Here is a 21,072-nt window from a genome sequence, read left to right as displayed (position 1 = left end):
CAGAGGTTTCCTTCTGCCATGTCGGAACACCCTGAGTCACACCATAAGAGAAAGGCCAAGAGCAGGAATTCACCATGTGTGACTTTAAAGGTGCTAAATGAAGATACTGGTGCCTCGAAAATGCTGTGCAATCAATTTACCGTATTAATGGCTTCATTGCAAGTAATCTTAAATAATTAAAATAAACAAGAGCAAGTTCAACATCTGAACCAGCCATTATGCACACCTTGCCCTGGGCTCAATTTGGATCCACGCCAACCTCAAATTCTGAGGGTGCAATTTTATCTGCCAGAGTGCAGGAGCTGGGTATTAGGCTAAAGCCCTTGAAAATGATGGTGTGTGGAGAACTCAACATGTTCCTCCTTGAACAGGAAGCAAGAAACACCCTTGAAGCTGTTGGATCAGACACTTAAATATGTTAAGTAGCAATTAACTGACAATTTAACAGAGCAATCTGGCTTTCGCAACCAGCACACACATTTCCTGGTCTGTGTGGATCTCACCAGGGTCTACTATGCAATAGGACAATTGGAGATGGTGAAGCAGTGAGATTTACACACTAAATTAGTGAAACAAAATAGCTGTGGTCTTGCCTATGGGAAATACTTTTATTGCTTCACTTGGCTTGAGAGTATGATTTCCCTGACTTACAGGAACCTTTGAACATAGAACATACAGTGCAGAAGGAGGCCATTCAGCCCATCGAGTCTGCACCGATTCACTTAAGCCCTTACTTCCACCCTATCCCCGTAACCCAATAACCCCTCTTTAACTTTTTGGACACTAAGGGCAATTTAGCATGGCCAATCCACCTAACCTGCACGTCTTTGGATTGTGGGAGGAAACCCCGGAGGAAACCCACGCAGACATGGGGAGAATGTGCAGACTCCGCACAGACAGTGACCCGGTGGGGAATTGAATCTGAGACCCTAGGGCTGTGAAGCCACAGTTGTGCTACCCTGCTGTCCTAAGTCATTTCGCTTACCTTGTACGTTACTCACCTTGGTCTAAGCTTAGTGGGCGACAAGTTAACACAGTGGTTAACACTGCTGCCTCACAGCACCAGGGACCCGGGGTCAATTCCGGCCTTGGGTAACTGTCTGCGTGGAGTTTGCACGTTCTCCCCTGTCTGCGAGTGTTTCCTCCGGGTACTCTGGTTTCCTCCCATGGTCCAAAGACATGCAGGAAAGGTGGATTGGCCATGTTAAATTGCCCCTTAGTGCCCAAAAGGTTAGGTTGGGGATGTGGGGGGCGCAGGTGGGATGCTCTTTCAGAGACTTGGTGTAGATTCGATAAGCAAAATGACCTCCTTCTGGACTGTAGGGATTCTATGATTCTACTCCCAGCTTTTGTTATAGACTGAAAGCAGTTATAACAACCTATGAGAGAAGCAGTAATGCCAGCAGCAGCAGTGACAGCAACAACCACTGTCTGCCTCACAATCACACACCCATTAACAGAGCTCCAGCCTGAAGGTGGAAATACTCCCAAAGCAGAGTCTGAAAACAGAGGATCAGCTTCCTGACATGAGGGAGGAATAGCGTCTCAGGAGCCTCCGTTCCTGGGCCATCTCATTGCTAACATCCGCAAACTTTAAGAACAAAACCTTCTTCCGTGACAGTTAAGCGGGCATGCACTGCCAGCAAACATCAAGGTCAGCAAATCCCTGAATTTCTTCAACACTGCTAGGGAACATCTGCAAGATCTCAGAATCTGCAGCACATAAGTCAGATCCCAATTCACAGACGCCATGTTTGCCGAGGTCACCCAAGATGTGCAATTTGATGCTGATGATGACAAATAGACAGTGAGTTTCTGCCAGTGGGACACTGGCTGTATTTCCACAGGGGGCAAGGGGTCAGAATGCACATATATGGCAATCAAGGTGCCCTCAGATCATTCTGGAACGTTCATCAGCCAGAAGAGGTTCCACTCCTTCAAGGTGTAGATTGTTCATGACCACTTAATGCGTTTAACGAATAGGCAATAAATGCTGGCCTACATCCCATAAATGAATAAAACAAAATTATCCTAGAAACTGCCGTTACTCCTGCATACTGCACCAATCAAGGCTACCACAGATTTTGCACCTCCAGGTGAATGGAGGCAAGGGCTATCCTCTGACAACCTGGTGGATGATGTCTTTCAGGTGCCCTGTTACTGATGCTAAAATGAGGTACACGGGAGCCACATCACCACAAGGGCCAAATTTGATCAAGGTATTGGCTGGCTGGAAATGAGATTCCGTTACCTTGGACAGATTTGGTAGTGCCCTTCAGTATGGACCAGCAGTGTGCTCAAAATTCTTTTTTAAATTGTTTTTTACGGAATGTGGACTTTATTGGTTAGGCCAGCATTTTTTGCCCATTCCTAATTGCCCTTTAAAAGGTGATGGTGAGCTGCCTTCTTGAACCGCTACACCCTATGTGGTGTAGGTACACCCACTGAGCTATTAGGGAGGGAGTTCCAGGAATTTGACCCAGCGACATTGAAGGAATGGCGATATATTTCCAAGTCAGGATGGTGAGTGTCTTGGAGAGGAACCACAAGGTAGTGGTGTTCCCATGGATCTGCTGCCCTTATTTTTCTAGATGGTAGTGTTCATGGGTTTGTCAGTGCTGCCCAAGGAGCCTTGGTGAGTTCCTGCAGTGCATTATTTAGATAGTACAAACGGCTGCCATTGTGCGTCGGTGTTGGAGTGAGTGAATGTTTGTGGAAGGGGTGTTAATCAAACGGGCTGCTTTGTCCTGGATGCTTTGGAGCTTCTTGAGCATTATTGGAGCTGCACTCATCCAGGCAAGTGGAGAGTATTCCATCACACTCCCGACTTGTGCCTTATAGGGGGTGGACAGGCTTTGGGGAGTCACGAGGTGGGTTACTCACCACAGGATTGTTGCCTCTGACCTGTTCTTGTAGCCACAGTCTTTATAGGGTTGATAAGGTTCAGTTTCTGGTCAATGGTAACTCCTAGGATGTTGATAGTGAGGGATTCAGTGATGGTAATTCCTTTGAATGTCAAGGAGCGATTGTTTGATTCTCTCTTATTGGAGGTGGTCATTGCCTGACACTTGTGTGGCACTAATGTTATTTGCCACTTATCAGCCCAAGCCTGGATATTGTCCGGATCTCCCTGCATTTGCACGTGAAGTGCATTAGTGTTTGAGGAGTCCCAAATGGAGAACATTGTGCAGTCATCAGCGAAAATCCCCACATGTGACCTTACGTTGGAAAGAAAGTCATTGATGAAGCTGCTGAAGATGATTGGGCCTAAGACACTACACTGAGGAACTCCCGCGGTGAGATAAGCCACCTCCAAGCACCACAACCATCTTTCTTTATGCCAGGTATGACTCCAATCAGTAGAAAGTTTTCCCCATGATTCCCATTGACTCCAATTTCGCTCAAGCTCTTTGATGCCATACACGGTCAATTGCTCCTTGATGTCAAGCGCAGTCACTCTCACCTCACCTCTGGAGTTCAGCTCTTGTCCATGGTTGACCAAGGCTATAAAGAGGTCAGGAGCTGAGTGACCCTGGCGAAACCCAAACTGAGCATCAGTGGGCAGGTTATTACTAAGTAAATGCTGCTTGATAGCGCTGTTGAAACCCCTTCCATCACTTTACTGATGATTGAAAGTAGACTGATAGGGCGGTAATTGGCTGGGTTGGATTTATTCTGCCTTTTGTGTACAAGACATAACTAGGCAGTGTTGTAGCTGTACTGCAACAGCTTGACGGGGTGCTGCAAGTTCTGGAGCACAAGTCATCGGTACTATTGCCAGAATATTGTCAGGGCCCATAGCCTTTGCCTTTCTTGATATCACGTGGGGTGAATCGAATTGGCTGAAGACTGGCATTAGTGATGCTGGGGACCTCTGGAGGAGACCGAGATGGATTAACCACTTGGCACTTCTGGCTGAAGGTTGTTGCGAATGCCTCAGCCTTGTCTTTTGAAAAGATGAGCTGGGCTCCTCCATCATTGAGGATGGGAATATTTGTGGAGACTCCTCCTCCAGTGGGTTGTTGACTTGTCCACCGCCATTCATGACTGGATATGGCTGGACTGCAGAGCTTAGATCTGATCTGTTGGTTGTGGGATCGCTTAGCTCTGTCTATCACATGCTGTTTATGTTGCTTGGCATGCAAGTAGTCCTGTGTTGTAGCTTCTACAGGTTGACATCTCATTATTCGGCATACCTGTGCTGCTCCTGACATGCCCTCTTGCACTCTTCATTGAACCAGGGTTGATCCCCTGGTTTGGTGATAATGATAAAGTGGGGGATATGTCGGGCCATGAGGTTACAGATTGTGGGTGAGTACAATTCTGCTTCTGCTGATGGCCCACAGCACCTCATGGATGCCCAGTCTTGAGTTGCTAGGTATGTTCTGAATGTATCCCATTTAGCAGAATGGTGATGACACATAACACTATGGACAATATCCTCAATCTGGGCTTCATCTTCACAAGGTATGTGTGGCGGTCAACCCTACCAATACTGTCATGGACAGATGCATCTGTGGCAGGCAGGTCGGTGAGGATTAGGTTAGTAAGTCTTTCCTTTTTGTTGGTTCTCTCACCACCTGTCACAGCCCCAGTTATGTCCTTTAGGACTGGGCCAACTCGATCAGTAATGGTGCTACTGTGGCGCAGTGGTTGCCACTGCTGTCTCACGGCGCTGAGATCCCAGGTTCGATCCCGGCTGTAGGTCACTGCCCGTGTGGAGTTTGCACATCCATAAGACCATAAGACCATAAGACATAGGAGCGGAAGTAAGGCCATTCGGCCCATCGAGTCCACTCCACCATTCAATCATGGTTGATTTCAACTCCATTTACCCGCTCTCTCCCCATAGCCCTTAATTCCTCGAGAAATCAAGAATTTATCAATTTCTGTCTTAAAGACACCCAATGTCCCGGCCTCCACTGCCCTCTGTGGCAATGAATTCCACAGACCTACCACTCTCTGGCTGAAGAAATTTCTCCTCATCTCTGTTCTAAAGTGACTCCCTTTTATTCTAAGGCTGTGCCCCCGCATCCTAGTCTCCCCTGCTAATGGAAACAACTTCCCTACGTCCATCCTATCCAAGCCATTCATTATCTTGTAAGTTTCTATTAGATCTCCCCTCAACCTCCTAAACTCCAATGAATATAATCCCACGATCCTCAGACGTTCATCGTATGTTAGGCCTACCATTCCTGGGATCATCCGTGTGAATATCCTCCCCGTGTTTGCGTGGGTTTCGCCCCCATAATCCAAAGATGTGCAGGGTAAGTGGATTGGCCACTCTAAATTGCCCCTTAATTGGAAAAAATGAATTGGGTACTCTAAATTTATTTATTTTTAATGGTAATACCGAACCTCCATCTGCCATGGTGGGATTCAAACCCATGTCACCATTGTATTACACCGGGTCTTTGGATCACCAGTCCAATAACAATACCACTGGTGGTCTGCTCTGCCTTTTACAATATGGTGCTGCAGAAAGGAATGGAGCTGTAGAAGGAAGTTGCAGACCATTCTGCATCCTCTGATGACGAGGAGGAGTAGGAGCAGGTGGAGTCACAGAAGCATAGTGTTGTTCAGAGTGGCTGCAGCCACAATTTTGGTTGAAAAAGAAGCCTGTGATAGCCTCTTGTAGGCACAGTTCTGATAATATAGAAGCGTTAAGCCAAATAGCACGCTCTGGGGCCAATCCTGCCTTCCCCCTCCCCTCACTAGCACAACACTAATCATTTCCAGAGTCATAAATCACTCGATCACAAGCACACAATTTATACATACTCCATTCTGGATGTATCATTCCGATGAAGTATTTTGTTCATTGGAGAATTGGAATTCAGCAAAGGAGAGGGCAAGACAAATAGGGCTACACTTAATTTTTAAAAATTCATCTACAATTTCACAAATTAAAGACTGATTTTGAACATCCAGGTGAATCCTCTGTTCAAACATGTTTTGGGTTAATAAGAACAGGCTAAATATTGTTTCTGATCATTCAAACGTGGACTAGAAAATAAAAGCTCTTGGGCTGTAGGGGGTAGCATATTGGCATGGATTGAAGATTGGCTAGCTGACAGGTTGGCATAAAAGGGTCTTTTTCTGGTTGTCAGGATGTAATGAGTGGTGTGCCACAGGGATCAGTGCTGGGGCTGAAACTTTTATAATTTATATAAATTACTTGGATGAAGGGACAGAAGGTACGGCTGCTAAATTTGCAGATGGCACAAAGATAGGTAGGAAAGCAAATTGTGAAGTGAACGTAAGGGGGTTACAGAGGGATATAGATAGGTTAAGTGTGTGGGCAAAAATCTGGCAAATGGAGTATAATGTGGGCAAATGTGAAATTGTTTATTTTGGCAGGAAGAATAAAAAATAAACGTATTGTATAAATGGTGGGAGATTACAGAGCCCTAAAGTGCAGAAGAGTCTGGGTGTCCTAGCGCATAAATCACAAAAGGATAGTATACGGGTACAGCAAGTTATTAGGAAGGCAAAATTAATTTTATTGTCAGGGGAATTGATTACAAAAGTAGAGAGGTTATCCTTTATTTGTATCGAGTATTGGTGAGGCCATCAGTGGGATTTTCCATTTGGGAGACTATGGGCGGGATTCTCCCAATGGGAGTCTAAGTGCCGACGCCGGAGTAAAAACCGGAGTGTTTTACTCCGGCGTCGGCGCCCGTTCCCAGACCCCCATTCTCCCCCCTCCGTGGGGCTAGTAGGGGCGTTGCACGGTTTACGGGGGCGGGGCCTCGGCGTGGCATCAGAGACCCGGCGCCGCGTAAAAGACGCGCGCCTTGGGTCCCGCGCATGCGCAGTTGGGCCGGCGCCATCTAGCGCATGCGCGGTTACTTCACGGAGCGCTCCAGCCCCCGTAAACCGCGCGGTTGGGGTCTCTCTAGTTAAAGGGTCTCCAGTGGTGTTGGGGGGGGAAGGCAGTGGGGTGGTCTATTGGGAGATGATGGACAGGTTTTATAATAAGGTTTTATAATGCGAGGTGCGGGGGAGATTGCCCTTCAATGGACCTTGGGGTAAATTCCCTTAAAGAGTTAGCGTCTTGGCCCAATTTGAGGTCCGCTACGTCAAGCCACTTTTGTCACGATCTGCACCAATTCTCACCCATGTAATTCTCGGCCCAGAGAATATGGTGCCCGACTCGTTAATGGGACGCAAATGACTCTTAATGACCCATTTGCATTCTCCTGCTGGCATGGTGCACCTCGATCCCAACAAGAATAGTGGACCAGAGCATCGTCAATCCTGTTTTCTGCCCCACGCTGGATCACGCTGGATTTTCCGCTTCCCGCCGCCAGTAGTTCCCGATGCAGCAGAGAATCCAGCCCCACATGTGCAATATTGTGTACAATATTGGTCTCCATATTTAAGCAAAGATGTTAATGCATTAGAAATAGTTCAGAGAAGGTTTACTAGATTAATGCCAGGAATGGGCAGGTTGTATTATGGGGAAAGATTAGAGAGGTTAGGTTTATATCAACAAAAGGTTAGAAGAGTAAGAGGCGACATGATTAAAACTTAAAGATTCTGAGGGTCATTAACGGGGTGGATGTGGAGAGGATGTTTACTCTTGTCAGAGAATCTATAACTAAGGGTCACTGTTTAAAAACAAGGAGCTGGATTTTCCTATTTTCAGGCTGTGTCCTGACGCCGGCGTGGGTATATTGGCCTTTTACAGTCGAAATTTCAGGGAAGATGGCCCCCGATCCTCCGTTTGGTGGGGGGCTAGTAGAGCACCCGGCTCTAGCTGCCAATACGGCCGGAGAATTGCCGGGTCTGTGGCCACGCATGCAGCAGCCGTGCCGTGCAACATGGCGCCGGCTGTGCGCGGCCCCGGCCTGCCAAATAGTGCCCCCCTTTGGTCAGCTCGCGACCCCTTGACCACCTCCCAACAGTACCCCCAGCCCCTGACAAAGTCCCCCCTGCCCGCGGATCAGCTCTCCCCCGCCGGCCACGCCGAGTTCCCGATATCTAATAGCGTGAGAGACCCACGGTATCAGGAACTCGGCCAGTCGGGGGTGGAGCATCGGTGGGAGGGCCTCAGGCAACGTCCTGAGGCCGTCGATACAGCGTGCGGCGTACTCTTCGGACGGAACAGAGCATCACGAAAGCGGCGCCGCCACCGATTTCGGCATAAATGTTGATTCCCCAGCCGATCGACAAATGCGATTTTGGTGACCAGAGAATCCCACCCCTGGGGTCACTCATTTAAGGCAGAGATGAGAAGAAATGTTTCCTTCAGAGGGTAATGAATTTCGAGAACTCTTCTTCAAAACTCAATGGAAACAGAGTCTTCAAATATTTTTTAAGAGCTAGATAGATTCTCGATGAACAAGGGGCAAAAGGTTATTGGGGTGGGCTGGAATTTGTGGCTGAGGTTATAATCGGATCAGCCATGATCTTCGCGAATAGGCCGAGTGGCCTACTCCTGCTCCCAATTCGTACGTTCATATGATTTGGGAGATTTTGTAACTGTCTAACCGGTTTTCAGTGGCCCACGTTCCCAATGTCAGAAATCTTTGTGGGCTGGGGAGCGATGCTCTGGGTCTGCGAATCCATCCACACTCCCATTGAGAATACTTAAGCTCGCTAAGGGTTTTTAAAAAGCTTGTCTTCCTGAAGTCCTTCGAAGATACTGGAGGTGGCTGGCATTTAGGAGATGCCTGACTCAGAACAGCTGAAGGTAAGTGTAAATTCTGATCATCGTGAAAGGACTGACTCCTCTGAAGTGAAAGTTGCAAAAGCCCATTACAAGCCAGGAGAGGAGTTAACTTTAAGGACTTTTCCAGTTCAGGGAATGGTTACCTACTGGCATCACATGGGTATGGGAACAGTGGGTAAGGCCGTTTAGATGCTCCCTGAGCCCCAGGAAGCATGTAGCTGAAAATAGGTGCTGCATCCTGAGAAATCATGGCCAAATGGAGATGAGGATGAACCTGCACAGGAAGGAGGATAGTTGTAAGAATTCTGTAAGTAGAATTGGATGGCCTCATTATGTATGATTGACCAAGAGCCCAGGCTCTTATAAGGATTATCTCAGCGGGTTCTGTTTTGAAAACTGATGGGACCTGTTGACTTTGCTTGATTGATATCTTTAAGTGGCGATAATAAGTTATTTTTCCTGAGATCCTTTTTATCAATGTTTCAATGTTTATTTACACAATGTTATGAGGTGCAAAGTTCTTGTAACCTCTGTTTTTGATACTTTTACAGAGTTGCAGGAACAGCAGTTTTTGTCAAAGGAAAATGTGTGAATTTGTACATTTATTTTCTGAGCCCCATTATTCTTATATGGCTCATTGGTTCTATACATAATGTACACTGGGTGAATGTACATGCAAGGACTGTGCTTTGGAATGAATTGGCATGGAGGGTATGAGGACCTGTGGGTGAGGGCATGTGTTGGCACGAGGTGACAAGAAGGGGACAGAGGTGGCATAGAGGCAATGCAGGGTGTGTGGGGTGAAGGTTGGAGGACCTAACAACCTTTAATATAACTCGGATGAAGTCCTTAGCAACCACTTCAGTGGTCGCCTACACTCTGCCGCCAGGGTCCAGGGTCAGTGGACCCCACTCCATACCATACACTTGCCCGACTCCCACCCCCCACCTCTCTCCCCACCCGAGCAAAGTTCCCGACAGTTGGGGCAAGCATGGCAAGTCAGGAAATTTCCCTGCTTATCATACCTGCCTCAGTAGTGAAAATTCAGCCCAAACTCTCTCAGGGTAACCAGCAGCCTGAATGATGGCCGGAGTACCATATGACCCATCTCCACACTTCATCTGTCCCACCTCCATTCCGCCCCCCGCTGGCTCTATTCAGACTCGAAACCAGCCTTCAGTTAACTGCTACGAAAATCTCAATTTCAGTCAGTTTCCCATCGAAGCTGAGTTCCTGACACAAAAACATATCTGGCTCCTGCTTACTGCTTCAGACTTGAAAATCCTGCTCAGTGTATCCATAAAGTTCGGGATATCTGTGCTGCAGAGTGAAATATTTTTTAAAGATTTTTATCAACAGGCGAGAGTATCAACTATTTCCAGTTCATGTACATCAAAACATTGAAAGAAAATCTCCGAATTCTCACCAACTCAACGCTTCCCTATAGCCTTAGCAAAAAACCCCCTTAGTGCTCTTTTTACTTGGTCTGTTTTGATGGCCCCTTTAAGCTTTTAAATGAGAACTGCCACTTTTAGAGGAAAGTCACGTAGCAAAGACATGTGGAACAAATTAGGGCTTTTAATGATTCCATTTGTTTAACAATTATAAAGCTAGCTGGTCAATAAATTACATACCTTGCAACCATCTTTTATCATCCACTCAATCACATTGAGGTTCTCCCCATCTGTAGCCCAGTGCATGGCAGTTGAACCCCCATTGTCTCGGGATTCCCATGTAGCTCCAAGTCTCCGAAGGCATTTAACAACATCCAGGTGGCCAGCAAAGCAAGCTAGCATTAAGCTGTAACAGGAGAAGAAAGGATATAAATTTTGGCTAAAAAAATGTCACATATGATTTCCTTCCCCTTCGAGGGTTTTCCACACTTCAGAAACAGTATATTGAAAACACTGTATCTAAAATTAGCCTTGAAGATTAAAGCCACATTTTTAATATGATTCAACATGAGCAGAATTTCATTCATCAGTAGGTTAAACCAGGTTGTCAAACAATCTCTTTGTTGCCTTTCTGCCATTTGCTTTATTCATTGTTTCACCTCACCTGTCTTTACCACTGCCATTCCTCTGATTGACATCAGCACCAAATTTGATCAGAGTTTCCACCATCCTTAGAGAGAAGTAAGTGGACAAGTATTAAGACATGTATCACGATTGAGGAAGCTATTTTTTAAGCAGCTACTGCAGGACTAGTTGGATTTGTTTTTTTTCCTGTATGCTAGACATATTAAGATCTATATGGGTTTTCTTTTATATAACACATGTTTTATATGCACTGTTTTTTTGGATATTGAAATGAATCTGGCTGATAGTTGTGTTGTTCCTTGTGTCTTAATAAAGCTCGTAGTCTCAAAGTTGGAGAAGATGCTTTATTGTGAATTTGTTCTGTCTTCAGAGCTTAACTTATAACTACCTCAAATGCTGCCTGCGTGTGTCTGTGTCTTGCTACCAGTTCTCCCTTCCGTGCTTGCTCAGTTGTATTGCATCTACACTGATACACAATCACCACAATAGTAGCTCCCTCCATTATTGCAACCAAGATAGTATTAATGTGGGCAGTACAGTAAAAGGGCCTCCATTCTCCATATGTTGCCGCACTGTCGGTAAAAGATCGGGGCCTGAATTTTTTTCTCCGTTGTGCCTGCACACTCAGTGGCCATGGAAGCAGGTGTGAAACACATTCATGGTGTGACCTGCCCGGAGTGCAAATTCACGCTGGCTGGCCAATTAATGGCCATCAAGCCTGAAATGCATGCTGGGAAAGGCTCAGCGTTGCAGGAAGAAGGTGGCGCTCCCACTGTGCTCTCTCAGCGCGACAGCTGCTGCAGAGTTGTCTCAGGGAACCGCAGACCTGCAAAAAAAAATTGCAACAGAAAAATCATGCAAAGAGTGTCGAGGCAGCACATTCAAACACAAACATCAGTCAACGTTTTAAATTTCATTTCAGCCATGACCCTTCATCCCGCCCAGGATCGAGGTTGCAGCTACAACGTAAAGACCCCTTGGCCAGTCAGCCGGCACGGTAACCAGTAAAGCAGACGGGCTGCGTAAAATTGCGATCAATTGGCTCTATAATGGGCAAAATTGCTGACGTGATTGTCGATGGGTGCGCTTCCGACTCTCTCAAGCGTCCACCGACTGAAATCTTGCATGAGTACATGATGAGGTCAGCACGCAGGCCAACATTTTCTCCTGCAATTTGTGCACTTGTGGGTCAGGCACACACCCATTCGAACAATGTAAAATTCTGGGGCTGGATTCTCCGTCGGCTGGGGGTATACTATCGGCCTCCCAACAGCCAGTGGGAGATAGAGGAACAGATATGGAGGCAGATTTTGGCATGGTGTAAAAGTAACAGGGTTGTTGTGGTGGGTGATTTTAACTTTCCCTATATTGACGGGACTCACTTAGTACTATGGGCATGAATGGGGTAGAGTTTGTAAGGAGCATCCAAGTGGGCTTCTTGAAACAGTATGTAGATAGTCCAACTATGGCCGTACTGGACCAGGTAATCGGGAATGAGTCCGGCCAGGTGACTGATGTTTCAGTAGGGGAGTAATTCGGGATCAATAACTACAATTCAGTAAGCTTTAAGGTACTGATGGATAAAGGTAAGTGTAGTGCTCAGGTGAAGGTGCTAAATTGGGAGGAGGCTAATTACAACAACATTAGGCAGGAACTGAAGAATGTAGAGTGGGCGCAGATGTTTGAGGGAAAATCAACATGATATGTGGGAGGCATTCATGTGTAAATTGAGAGGAATTCAGGACCGGCGCGTTCCTGTAAGGATGAAGGATAAGTATGGCAAGCTTCGGGAACCTTGGATAACGAGAGATATTGTGAACCTAGTCAAAAAGATAAAGGAAGCATTTGGCAAGGCTGGGAGGCTGGGAACACCCAAAGCAAGTGTGGAATATAAGGAAAGTAGAAAGAAACAAGCAAGGAGTCAGGAGAGCAAAAAGGGGTCAGGAGAAATCATTGGCCAGCAGGATTAAGGAAAATCCCAAGACTTTTTATACATATATAAAGAGCATGACTCAAGGACAGAGGAGGGAATCTATGCCTGGTGCCAGAGGAAACGAGGAACATATGAAATGAGTACTTTGCATCAGTATTCACCAAAGAGAATGACTTGGTGGATGATGAGTCTGGGGGGGTGTAGATAGTTTGGGTCACGTTGAGATCATAAAGGAGGAGGTATTGGGGTCTTGAAAAACTTTAAGGGAGACAAGTCCCCAGGGCCTGATGGAATATACCCCAGAATACTGAGAGAGGCAAGGGAAGAAATTGCTGGGGCCTTGAGAGAAATCTTTGTATCCTGACTGGCTACAGGAAAGGTCCCAGAGGATTGGAGAATAGCCAATGTTGTTCCTTTGTTTAAGAAGGGTAGCAAGGATAATCCAGGTAGTTACAGGCTGGTGAACCTTACGTCAGTGGAAATTATTGGAAAGGATTCTTCGAGACAGGATTTACTCCCACTTGGAAATAAGTAGACCTAATAGTGAGAGGCAACATGGCTTTGTGAATGGGAGGTCGTGGCTCACGAACTTGATCGGGTTTTTCAAGGAAGTGACGAAGATGATTGATGAGGGTATGGCAGTGGATGTTGTCTACATAGACTTCAGTAAGGCCTTTGACAAGGTCACTCATGGCAGACTGGTACAGAAGGTGAAGTCACAAGGGATCAGAGGTAAGCTGGCAAGATGGATACAGAACTGGCTCATTTACAGAAGGGTAGCAGTGGCAGGATGCGTTTCTGAATGGAGGGTTGTGACTAGTGGCGCTCCTCAGGGATCAGTGCTGGGACCTTTGCTGTTCTTAATATATATAAATGATTTGGAGGAAAATGTTACTGTTTGATTTGTGGATGACACAAAGGTTGGTGGAATTGCGAATAGCAATGAGGACCGTCAGAGGATACAGCAGGATATAGATCGGTTGAAGACTTGAGTGGAGAGATGGCAGTTTAATCGAGACAAATGTGAGATTATGCATTTTGGAAGGTCTAATACAGATGGGAAATATACAGTAATGGCAGAACCCTTAAGAGTATTGATAGGCAGAGGGATCTGGGTGTACTGGTACAAGGTCACTTAAAATGGCAGCGTAGGTGGAGAAGGTAGTCAAGAAGGCTTGCCTTCATTGGCCGGGACATTGAGTTTAAAAATTGGCAAGTAATGTTGCAGCTTCATAGAACCTTAGTGTCATAGTCTGTGTAGAGGTATTATGGTACATAGGAATGCTGGAACACCATTGGTAGATAATGTATGCTTTCCATTGGTCGAGCCTGTATGGTAGCTCCGCCCTGCAAGGCGGGGTATAAGAACCCGTGCCACCTCAGCAGCTTCCTTTCGGTACCTGAGCTGCTGGGGGAAACACCTAGCTTATTAAAGCCTTCAGTTGGACTACAACCTCGCTTTAGTAGTCATTGATCGAGCATCAATTTAATAAGCTAGATTTAAAGAATGGAGCTCCGAATCAAGCCGGAGTGTCTGCAACTCAGCCCCCACGCAGTAAACTCGGCGGCGACTTTCAAGCACTGGCTGGCGTGCTTCAACGGCTACCTCGGAACGGCAGAAAACACACCCACAAGAGAACAGAAACTGCAGATCCTGCACTCGAGGGTGAACCCAGAGGTCTACACCCTCATAGAGGACGTGGACGACTTCGATGCCGCGATGGAGTTGCTGAAAGTACATTACATTCGCCCTGTAAATCAGATCTACGCCCAGCATCTACTAGCAACGAGGCGACAAATTCCTGGTGAGTCACTGGTAGAATTCTACCGTGCGCTCCTAGTGTTGGGGAGAAACTGCAGCTGCTCGCAAGTTTCAGCAAATGACCACACTGAACTGTTGATTCAGGACGCTTTCGTTGCGGGTATGCTGTCTTCTCAAATCCGCCAGTGTTTGCTGAAGAAAGAAACACTAGTCCTCAAGGAGGCACGGGCCCTTGGATGTGGCCTCCCGAAACATCCGCGCCTATGCCCCCGACCGCGCGGCAGCCCCCTGGGCAGCGTGGAATCCCTCTGCGGCCGACTCCGAGGCAATGCCCCACATCCCCCCACAAGCTTGCGCTGCAAGACGGCCCGGCAACCCCGGGGGGCCCCGCTGCTATTTTTGCGGGCAAGCCAAACACACCCGACAGCGCTGCCCAGCCCGTTCGTAAAGGGTGCGGCAAAAAGGGCCACTTTGTGGCGGTATGCCAGGCACGGGCGGTCGCTGCGGTCTCCGGAAGCGAATGCGGACCGCCACTACTACCCTCTCCACGGGCCCTGTGTGGCCTGCGAGCGCCGCCATCCTTCTCCTCCAGGGCCACGTGTGGCCTCCGGGTGCCGCCATCTTGTTCCACTGACGCCGCGTGTGATGGATGGGCGCCGCCATTTGGTGCACCCACAGCCACGTGCGACCAGTGGGTGCCGCCATCTTGGATGGACTCCCAGGACTTTGGTGCAGATGACCACACGCCGCCCGACGAGGATACCCAGCTGCTGCCACGTTTAGCGTCGGTGACCCTGGACCAGACTCAGCCTCGAACACTCTCAACTGCTACAACAACGGTGCTAATCAACAGACACGAGACGTCCTGCTTAATCGACTCTGTGAGCACGGAGAGTTTCATACACCCCGACACGGTAAGGCGCTGTTCTCTCCCCGTCCACCCTGTTAATCAAAAAATCTCCCTGACCTCCGGTTCCCACTCAGTAGAGATAAAGGAGTTCTGTGTGGCAAACCTCACGGTCCAGTGAAGGGAGTTCAAAAATTATCGGCTCTAAGTCCTTCCCTACCTCTGCGCAGCCACACTCCTACGGTTAGACTTCCAGTGCAACCTCCAAAGTCTAACTTTCAAATTCGGCGGCCCTATACCCCCTCGCACTGTCTGCAGCCTCGCGACCCTCAAGGTCGATCCACCTTCCCTGTTTGCGAACCTCACCCCGGATTGCAAACGCGTCGCCACCAGGAGCAGACGGTACAGTGTCCAGGACCGTACCTTTATTAGGTCAGAGGTCCAACGGCTACTGAGGGAAGGAGTCATTGAAGCTAGCAACAGTCCCTGGAGAGCTCAAGTAGTGGTGGTAAAGACCGTGGAGAAGCATAGGATGGTCATCGACTACAGTCAGACCATCAAAAGGTTTACGCAGCTGGACGAGTATCCTCTCCCCCGCATATCCGACCTGGTAAACAGGATCGCGCAATACAAGGTCTTCTCCACGGTGGACCTTAAGTCCGCCTACCACCAGCTCCCCATCCACACGAGTGACCGCAAGTACACTGCCTTCGAGGCAGATGGGCGGCTCTACCACTTTTTAAGGGTTCCCTTCGGTGTCACTAACAGGGTCACGGTCTTCCAGCGAGAGATGGACCGAATGGTTGACTGATACGGTTTATGGGCAACATTCCCGTATCTCGATAATGTCACCACCTGCGGCCACGACCAGCAGGACCACGACACCAACCTCTGAAAATTCCTCCAGACCGCGAAAATCCTTAACCTTAGAACAAGGATAAATGCGTGTTTAGCACCGACCGCCTAGTCATCCTCGGCTATGTAGTGCGAAATGGAGTTATACGCCCTGACCCTGAATGCATGCGCCCCCTTATGGAGTTCCCCCTCCCTCACTGCTCCAAGGCCCTGAACCGCTGCCTAGATTTCTTTTCTTATTACGCCCAGTGGGTCCCCAACTATGCAGACAAGGCCCGTCCTCTGATCCAATCCACAGTTTTTCACCTGTCGATAGAGGCCCTCCAGGCCTTCAGCCGCATCAAAGCAGACATTGCAAAGGCCACGATGCACGCCATCGACGAGTCCCTCCCCTTCCAGGTCAAGAGCGACGCGCCTGACGTAGCTCTGGCGGCCACCCTCAACCAAGCGGGCAGACCCGTGGCCTTCTTCTCACGTACCCTCCATGCTTCCGAAATCCGCCACTCCTCAATCGAAAAGGAGGCCCAGGCCATAGTAGAAGCTGTGCGACATTGGAGGCATTACTGGCCAAAAGGAAATTCACTCTCCTCACTGACCAACGGTCGGTCGCCTTCATGCTCGATAATGTACAGCTGGGCAAGATAAAAAACGATAAGATCTTGCGGTGGAGGATCGAACTCTCCACCTATAACTACGAGATCTTGTATCGTCACGGGAAGCTAAACGAGATCTTGTATGGTTCACTTGTGCTTTTACAAATCGTGAAACAGGCGCCGTGGCTGATGAGGGAGGGAACATAAGAACAAGGAGCAGGAGTAGGCCATCTGGCCCCTCGAGCCTGCTCCACCATTCAAAAGATCATGGCTGATCTTTTTGTGGACTCAGCTCCACTTAACCACCCATAATTCCTGTACTGTTCAAAAATCTATCTTTTCCTTAAAAATATTCAAGGAGGTAGCTTCAACTGCTTCACTGGGCAAGGAATTCCACAGATTTACAACCCTTTGGGTGAAGAAGTTCCTTCTCAACTCCGTCCTTAATCTGTTCACCCTTATTTTGAGGCTATGCTCCCTCGTTCTAGTTTCACTCGCCAGTGGAAACAACCTCCCTGCTTCTATATTAATTATTCCCTTCAGAATTTTATATGCTTCTATCAGATTCCCCCCCCCCCCCATTCTTCTAAATTCCAATGAGTATTGTCCAAGTCCACACAGTCTCTCCTCATAAGCCAATCCTTTCAACTCTGGAATCAATGAGTGAATCACCTCTGCACCCTCCAGTGCCAGAACATCCTTTCTCAATTAGGGAGACCAAAACTGTACACAGTACTCCAGGTGTGGCCTATCCAGCACCCTCTACAGCTGCAACATAACAGCCCTGTTTTTAAACTTCATCCCTCTAGCAATGAAGGACAACATTCCATTTGCCTTCTTAATTACCTGCTGCACCTGCAAACAAACTTTTTTGTGATTCATGCACAAGGACACCCAGGTCCCTCTGCACAGCAGCATGTTGCAATTTTTTACTATTTAAATAATAGTTAATTTTGCTGTTATTCCTACCAAAATGGATGACCTCACATTTACCAACATTTTACTCCATCTGCCAGACCATTGCCCACGCACTTAAACTATCTATGTCCCGCTGCAGACTTTCAGTGTGCTCTGCACACTTTACTCGACAATTCATCTTAGTGTCATCTGTGAACTTTAACAAATTACACTTGGTCCCAAATTCTAAATCACCTATATAAATTGCATAGAATTACTGTCCCAAAACCTATCCCTGAGGCACACCACTAGCCACTGACCGCCAACCAGAAAAACACCCATTTATCCCCACTCTTTGCTTTCTGTCCGTTAATCAATCCTCTATCCATGCTAATACATTGGCCATAGCTCTGTGCACCCTTACCTTATGCAACAGCCTTTTGTGCAGCACCTTGTCAAATGCCTTCTAGAAATCCAGATACACCACATCCACCGGTTCCCCATTGTCCAGTGCACTCGTAATGTCCTCAAAGAATTCCAATAAATTAGTTAAACTTGACCTGCCTTTCATGAACCCATGCTGTGTCTGCCCAATGGGACAATTGCTATCCAGGTGTCTCGCTATTTCTTCCTTGATGATAGATTCAAGCATTTTCCCCACTACAGAAGTTAAGTTAACCGGCCTATAGTTACCTGCCTTTTATCTACCTCCTTTTTAAAACAGTGCCGTCACATTTGCTGTTTTCCAATCTGCCCGAGAGTTCAGTGAATTCTGGTAAATTATCATGAGCTCATTTGCAATTTCCCCGCCTTCTCTTATTGTACCCTGGGATGCATTCCATCAGGACCGGGAGACTTGTCTACCTTTAGCCCCATTAGCTTGCCCAACACTACCTCCTTAGTGATAATGACCATTTTTAGATCCTCACCTGCCATAGCCTCCTTGCCATCAATTATTGGCATGTTATTTGTGTCTTTCACTGTGAAGACCAACACAAAATACCACTGTAGGGCCAATGTTTACCTCAGCTACTCTGTTCCGTTTTATATATTTGTCGAAACCTTTGCTATCTGTTTTTATATTCTGAACTAGTTTACGCTCATAATCTGTTTTACTTTTTTTATAGCTTTTTTCATGGCTTTCTTTGACATTTAAAGATTTCCCAATCCTCTAGTTTCCCACTAAACTTTGCCACTTTGTATGCAGAGGAGGTAGGACACAGAGAGGCGTGACTGTGGGCTGCTGGTCCTAATACTGGCTGGGGTGGCTGTGGTGGTGGGGGGAGGGGGGGTGTGTGGAATGGGGGACTGGCCGTGGGCCCGGGGTAACCCCCAGGGGATCGGGGTGTCCAGGCACAGGCCGCCATGGCTGCGGCCCCCAAGGCAGCCATCGTGGTGCGCCTCCTACTGACTGTACACCTTGAAACGTGGTTCTGCAGAGTGCCACCCGCTGTTTGGGTGCCACCCCCACCAACCGCGCACCCCACCCTCAGCCATACTACTGCTCCACAACCGGTCAGCACCCATCGGTGGGGCATCACGTGGCCCACACAAGGCAATGCCCACAGTAGCTCCTACAGGAGGGGCGCCAGACGGGGGCTGCGAATCATACCGCTTTCAAGTACAGTGTCAGCCAACGATACGCCTGGCAGGAGGGACCGACGCCAGGGCCACAGGCCCCCATGGTGCTGGGCACCGACAGAGCCAAGGGTGCGGAGTGGAGGGGACGAGGGGCCATGCGGGGGGCAGAGTCTGCAGTGCCAACAGGGTTACCATGTATCCCACTGGACCTGGTTGCACAAGGGAATATGCACCATTCTAACATGTTGACCGTTAAGCCCTTGCAGACAATGGATATTGGAATACAACCAGCAACAGTGGCTTTTCTCCTAGTCACAGCAGCCCTGAGGGATACCCTACGGCTGCACGAGCTGGAGTTGGCGATGAGGAGGAAGCTGCAGCAGTGGAGCGTGCAGCTGCAGAACAGGAGGCAGCCAATGAGGATGGAAAGCTGGCCGGCCAACAGGCCGAGAAGGAGGAAGAGGTGCAAAGGCGGCGCCGCATGAGGCCTCATGTGTACCAGCAGCGCCTGTCATTCGAGGACCTGCCGGACCGGGCAAGCCGTCAAAGACCCCGGCTAAGCAGAGGGACAGTGCGACATAGCTGCCAGATCATGGTGCACCTGACACCAGAGAATGGGGGAGGACACACGCTCCTGGTGGGCATCTAGCTGACGGTTGCCCTGAAAGTCTACGCAACAGGCTCCTTCCAGGTGCCAAGTGGGGACCTGTCTGGTATCTCACAGAGCTCGGTGTACAGGTGCATCCACGGATGCCCTCTCTGTCCAGTCGGCATAATACATCAATTTCAATGTGGACCGAGCCCAGCCTGGGCAGTGGGGTTCTCCTCCATCCCTGAGATGCCCAGAGTCCAGGTGATGATCGATGGGATGCATATCGCCCTACAAGCAGCTGCAAATGGCAGGTCGCTCTACACAAACCGAAAGAGGGTCTACTCGATCAACGTGTGTGTGGGGAGTGAAGTTTGAATATGCAGCTGCAGATTATCAGGCTCCTGAGTGTCAATCCTGAATGCCCCTCCACAATTGCTGGATCGGTCCAAGTGTGGCGCCAGTTATGTTGTCATGAAATTCCACAAATCCTGGCCCTTGGGGCAGCACAGTAGCATAATGGTTAGCACAACTGCTTCACAGCTCCAGGGTCCCAGGTTCAATTGCCGGCTTGGCTCACTGTCTATGCGGAGTCTGCACGTTCTCTCCATGTGTGTATGAGTTTCCTCCGGGTGCTCCAGTTTCCACCCACTGTCCAAAGATGTGCAGGTTAGGTGGATTGGTCATGATAAATTGCCCTTAGTGTCCAAAATTCTGTACTGTCTAACAGGATGCCATTGATTTTGCTAAATACTTTGATATGATGTTGGGTGGGTTACTGGGTTATGGGGATAGGGTGGCGGTGTGAGCTTGGGAAGGTGCTCTTTCCAAGAGCTGGTGCAGACTCGATGGGCCGAATGGCCTCCTGCTGCACTGTAAATTCTATGATTCTATTAAATCCCGCCGCTGGTATTTGTTTCTTTCACGTTACCACTCTTTTCCAGGTTGTGGGATACCTATTCTCTCTTATTTTATCGGTCCCCTCCTATTAACCCTGTCCAATCTCATCCCAATTCAACTCACACACCAATCAGAGCAAAGTACCGCTTTGATCAGCAACCCATCCACCACCTTAGACATGCACTCCCTGCAGCACCAGCGCACCATGGCTGTGGTGTGAACTAGCTCCTCGATGCAACTCACCAAGGCTTTTTTGAAAGTATTCCCACAACCGCGACATCTGCCAAAAGGTGCATGGGAACATTATCATCTCTGTATTTTCCTCCAAGTCACCCATCATCCTAACTTGAACACATATCACCGTTCCTCCATCGGCACTGAGTCAACATCTTAACCTAA

The 21,072-nt window shown here is 48.2% G+C and overlaps 1 protein-coding gene across 3 annotated transcripts in view; it reads right to left on the bottom strand.

The window, feature by feature from the left end:
• Positions 1 to 21,072, bottom strand: part of fank1 (fibronectin type III and ankyrin repeat domains 1) — a 72,219-nt gene that overhangs the window by 7,124 nt on the left and 44,023 nt on the right. For 2 of the 3 annotated variants that reach the window (XM_038773751.1, XM_038773749.1), the window contains exons 6-7: positions 10,736 to 10,801; positions 10,312 to 10,477 (exon numbers count right to left, since the gene is read on the bottom strand). In XM_038773751.1, coding sequence (XP_038629679.1) covers positions 10,312 to 10,477; positions 10,736 to 10,801 — 232 coding nt within the window. The remainder of the gene's footprint in view (positions 1 to 10,311; positions 10,478 to 10,735; positions 10,802 to 21,072) is intronic. The other variant, XM_038773750.1, reaches the window with a different exon arrangement.

This window comes from Scyliorhinus canicula, chromosome 16 (assembly GCF_902713615.1).
Source record: "Scyliorhinus canicula chromosome 16, sScyCan1.1, whole genome shotgun sequence".
Taxonomy (NCBI): domain Eukaryota; kingdom Metazoa; phylum Chordata; class Chondrichthyes; order Carcharhiniformes; family Scyliorhinidae; genus Scyliorhinus; species Scyliorhinus canicula.
This window is presented reverse-complemented; position numbering and strand designations above follow the sequence as displayed.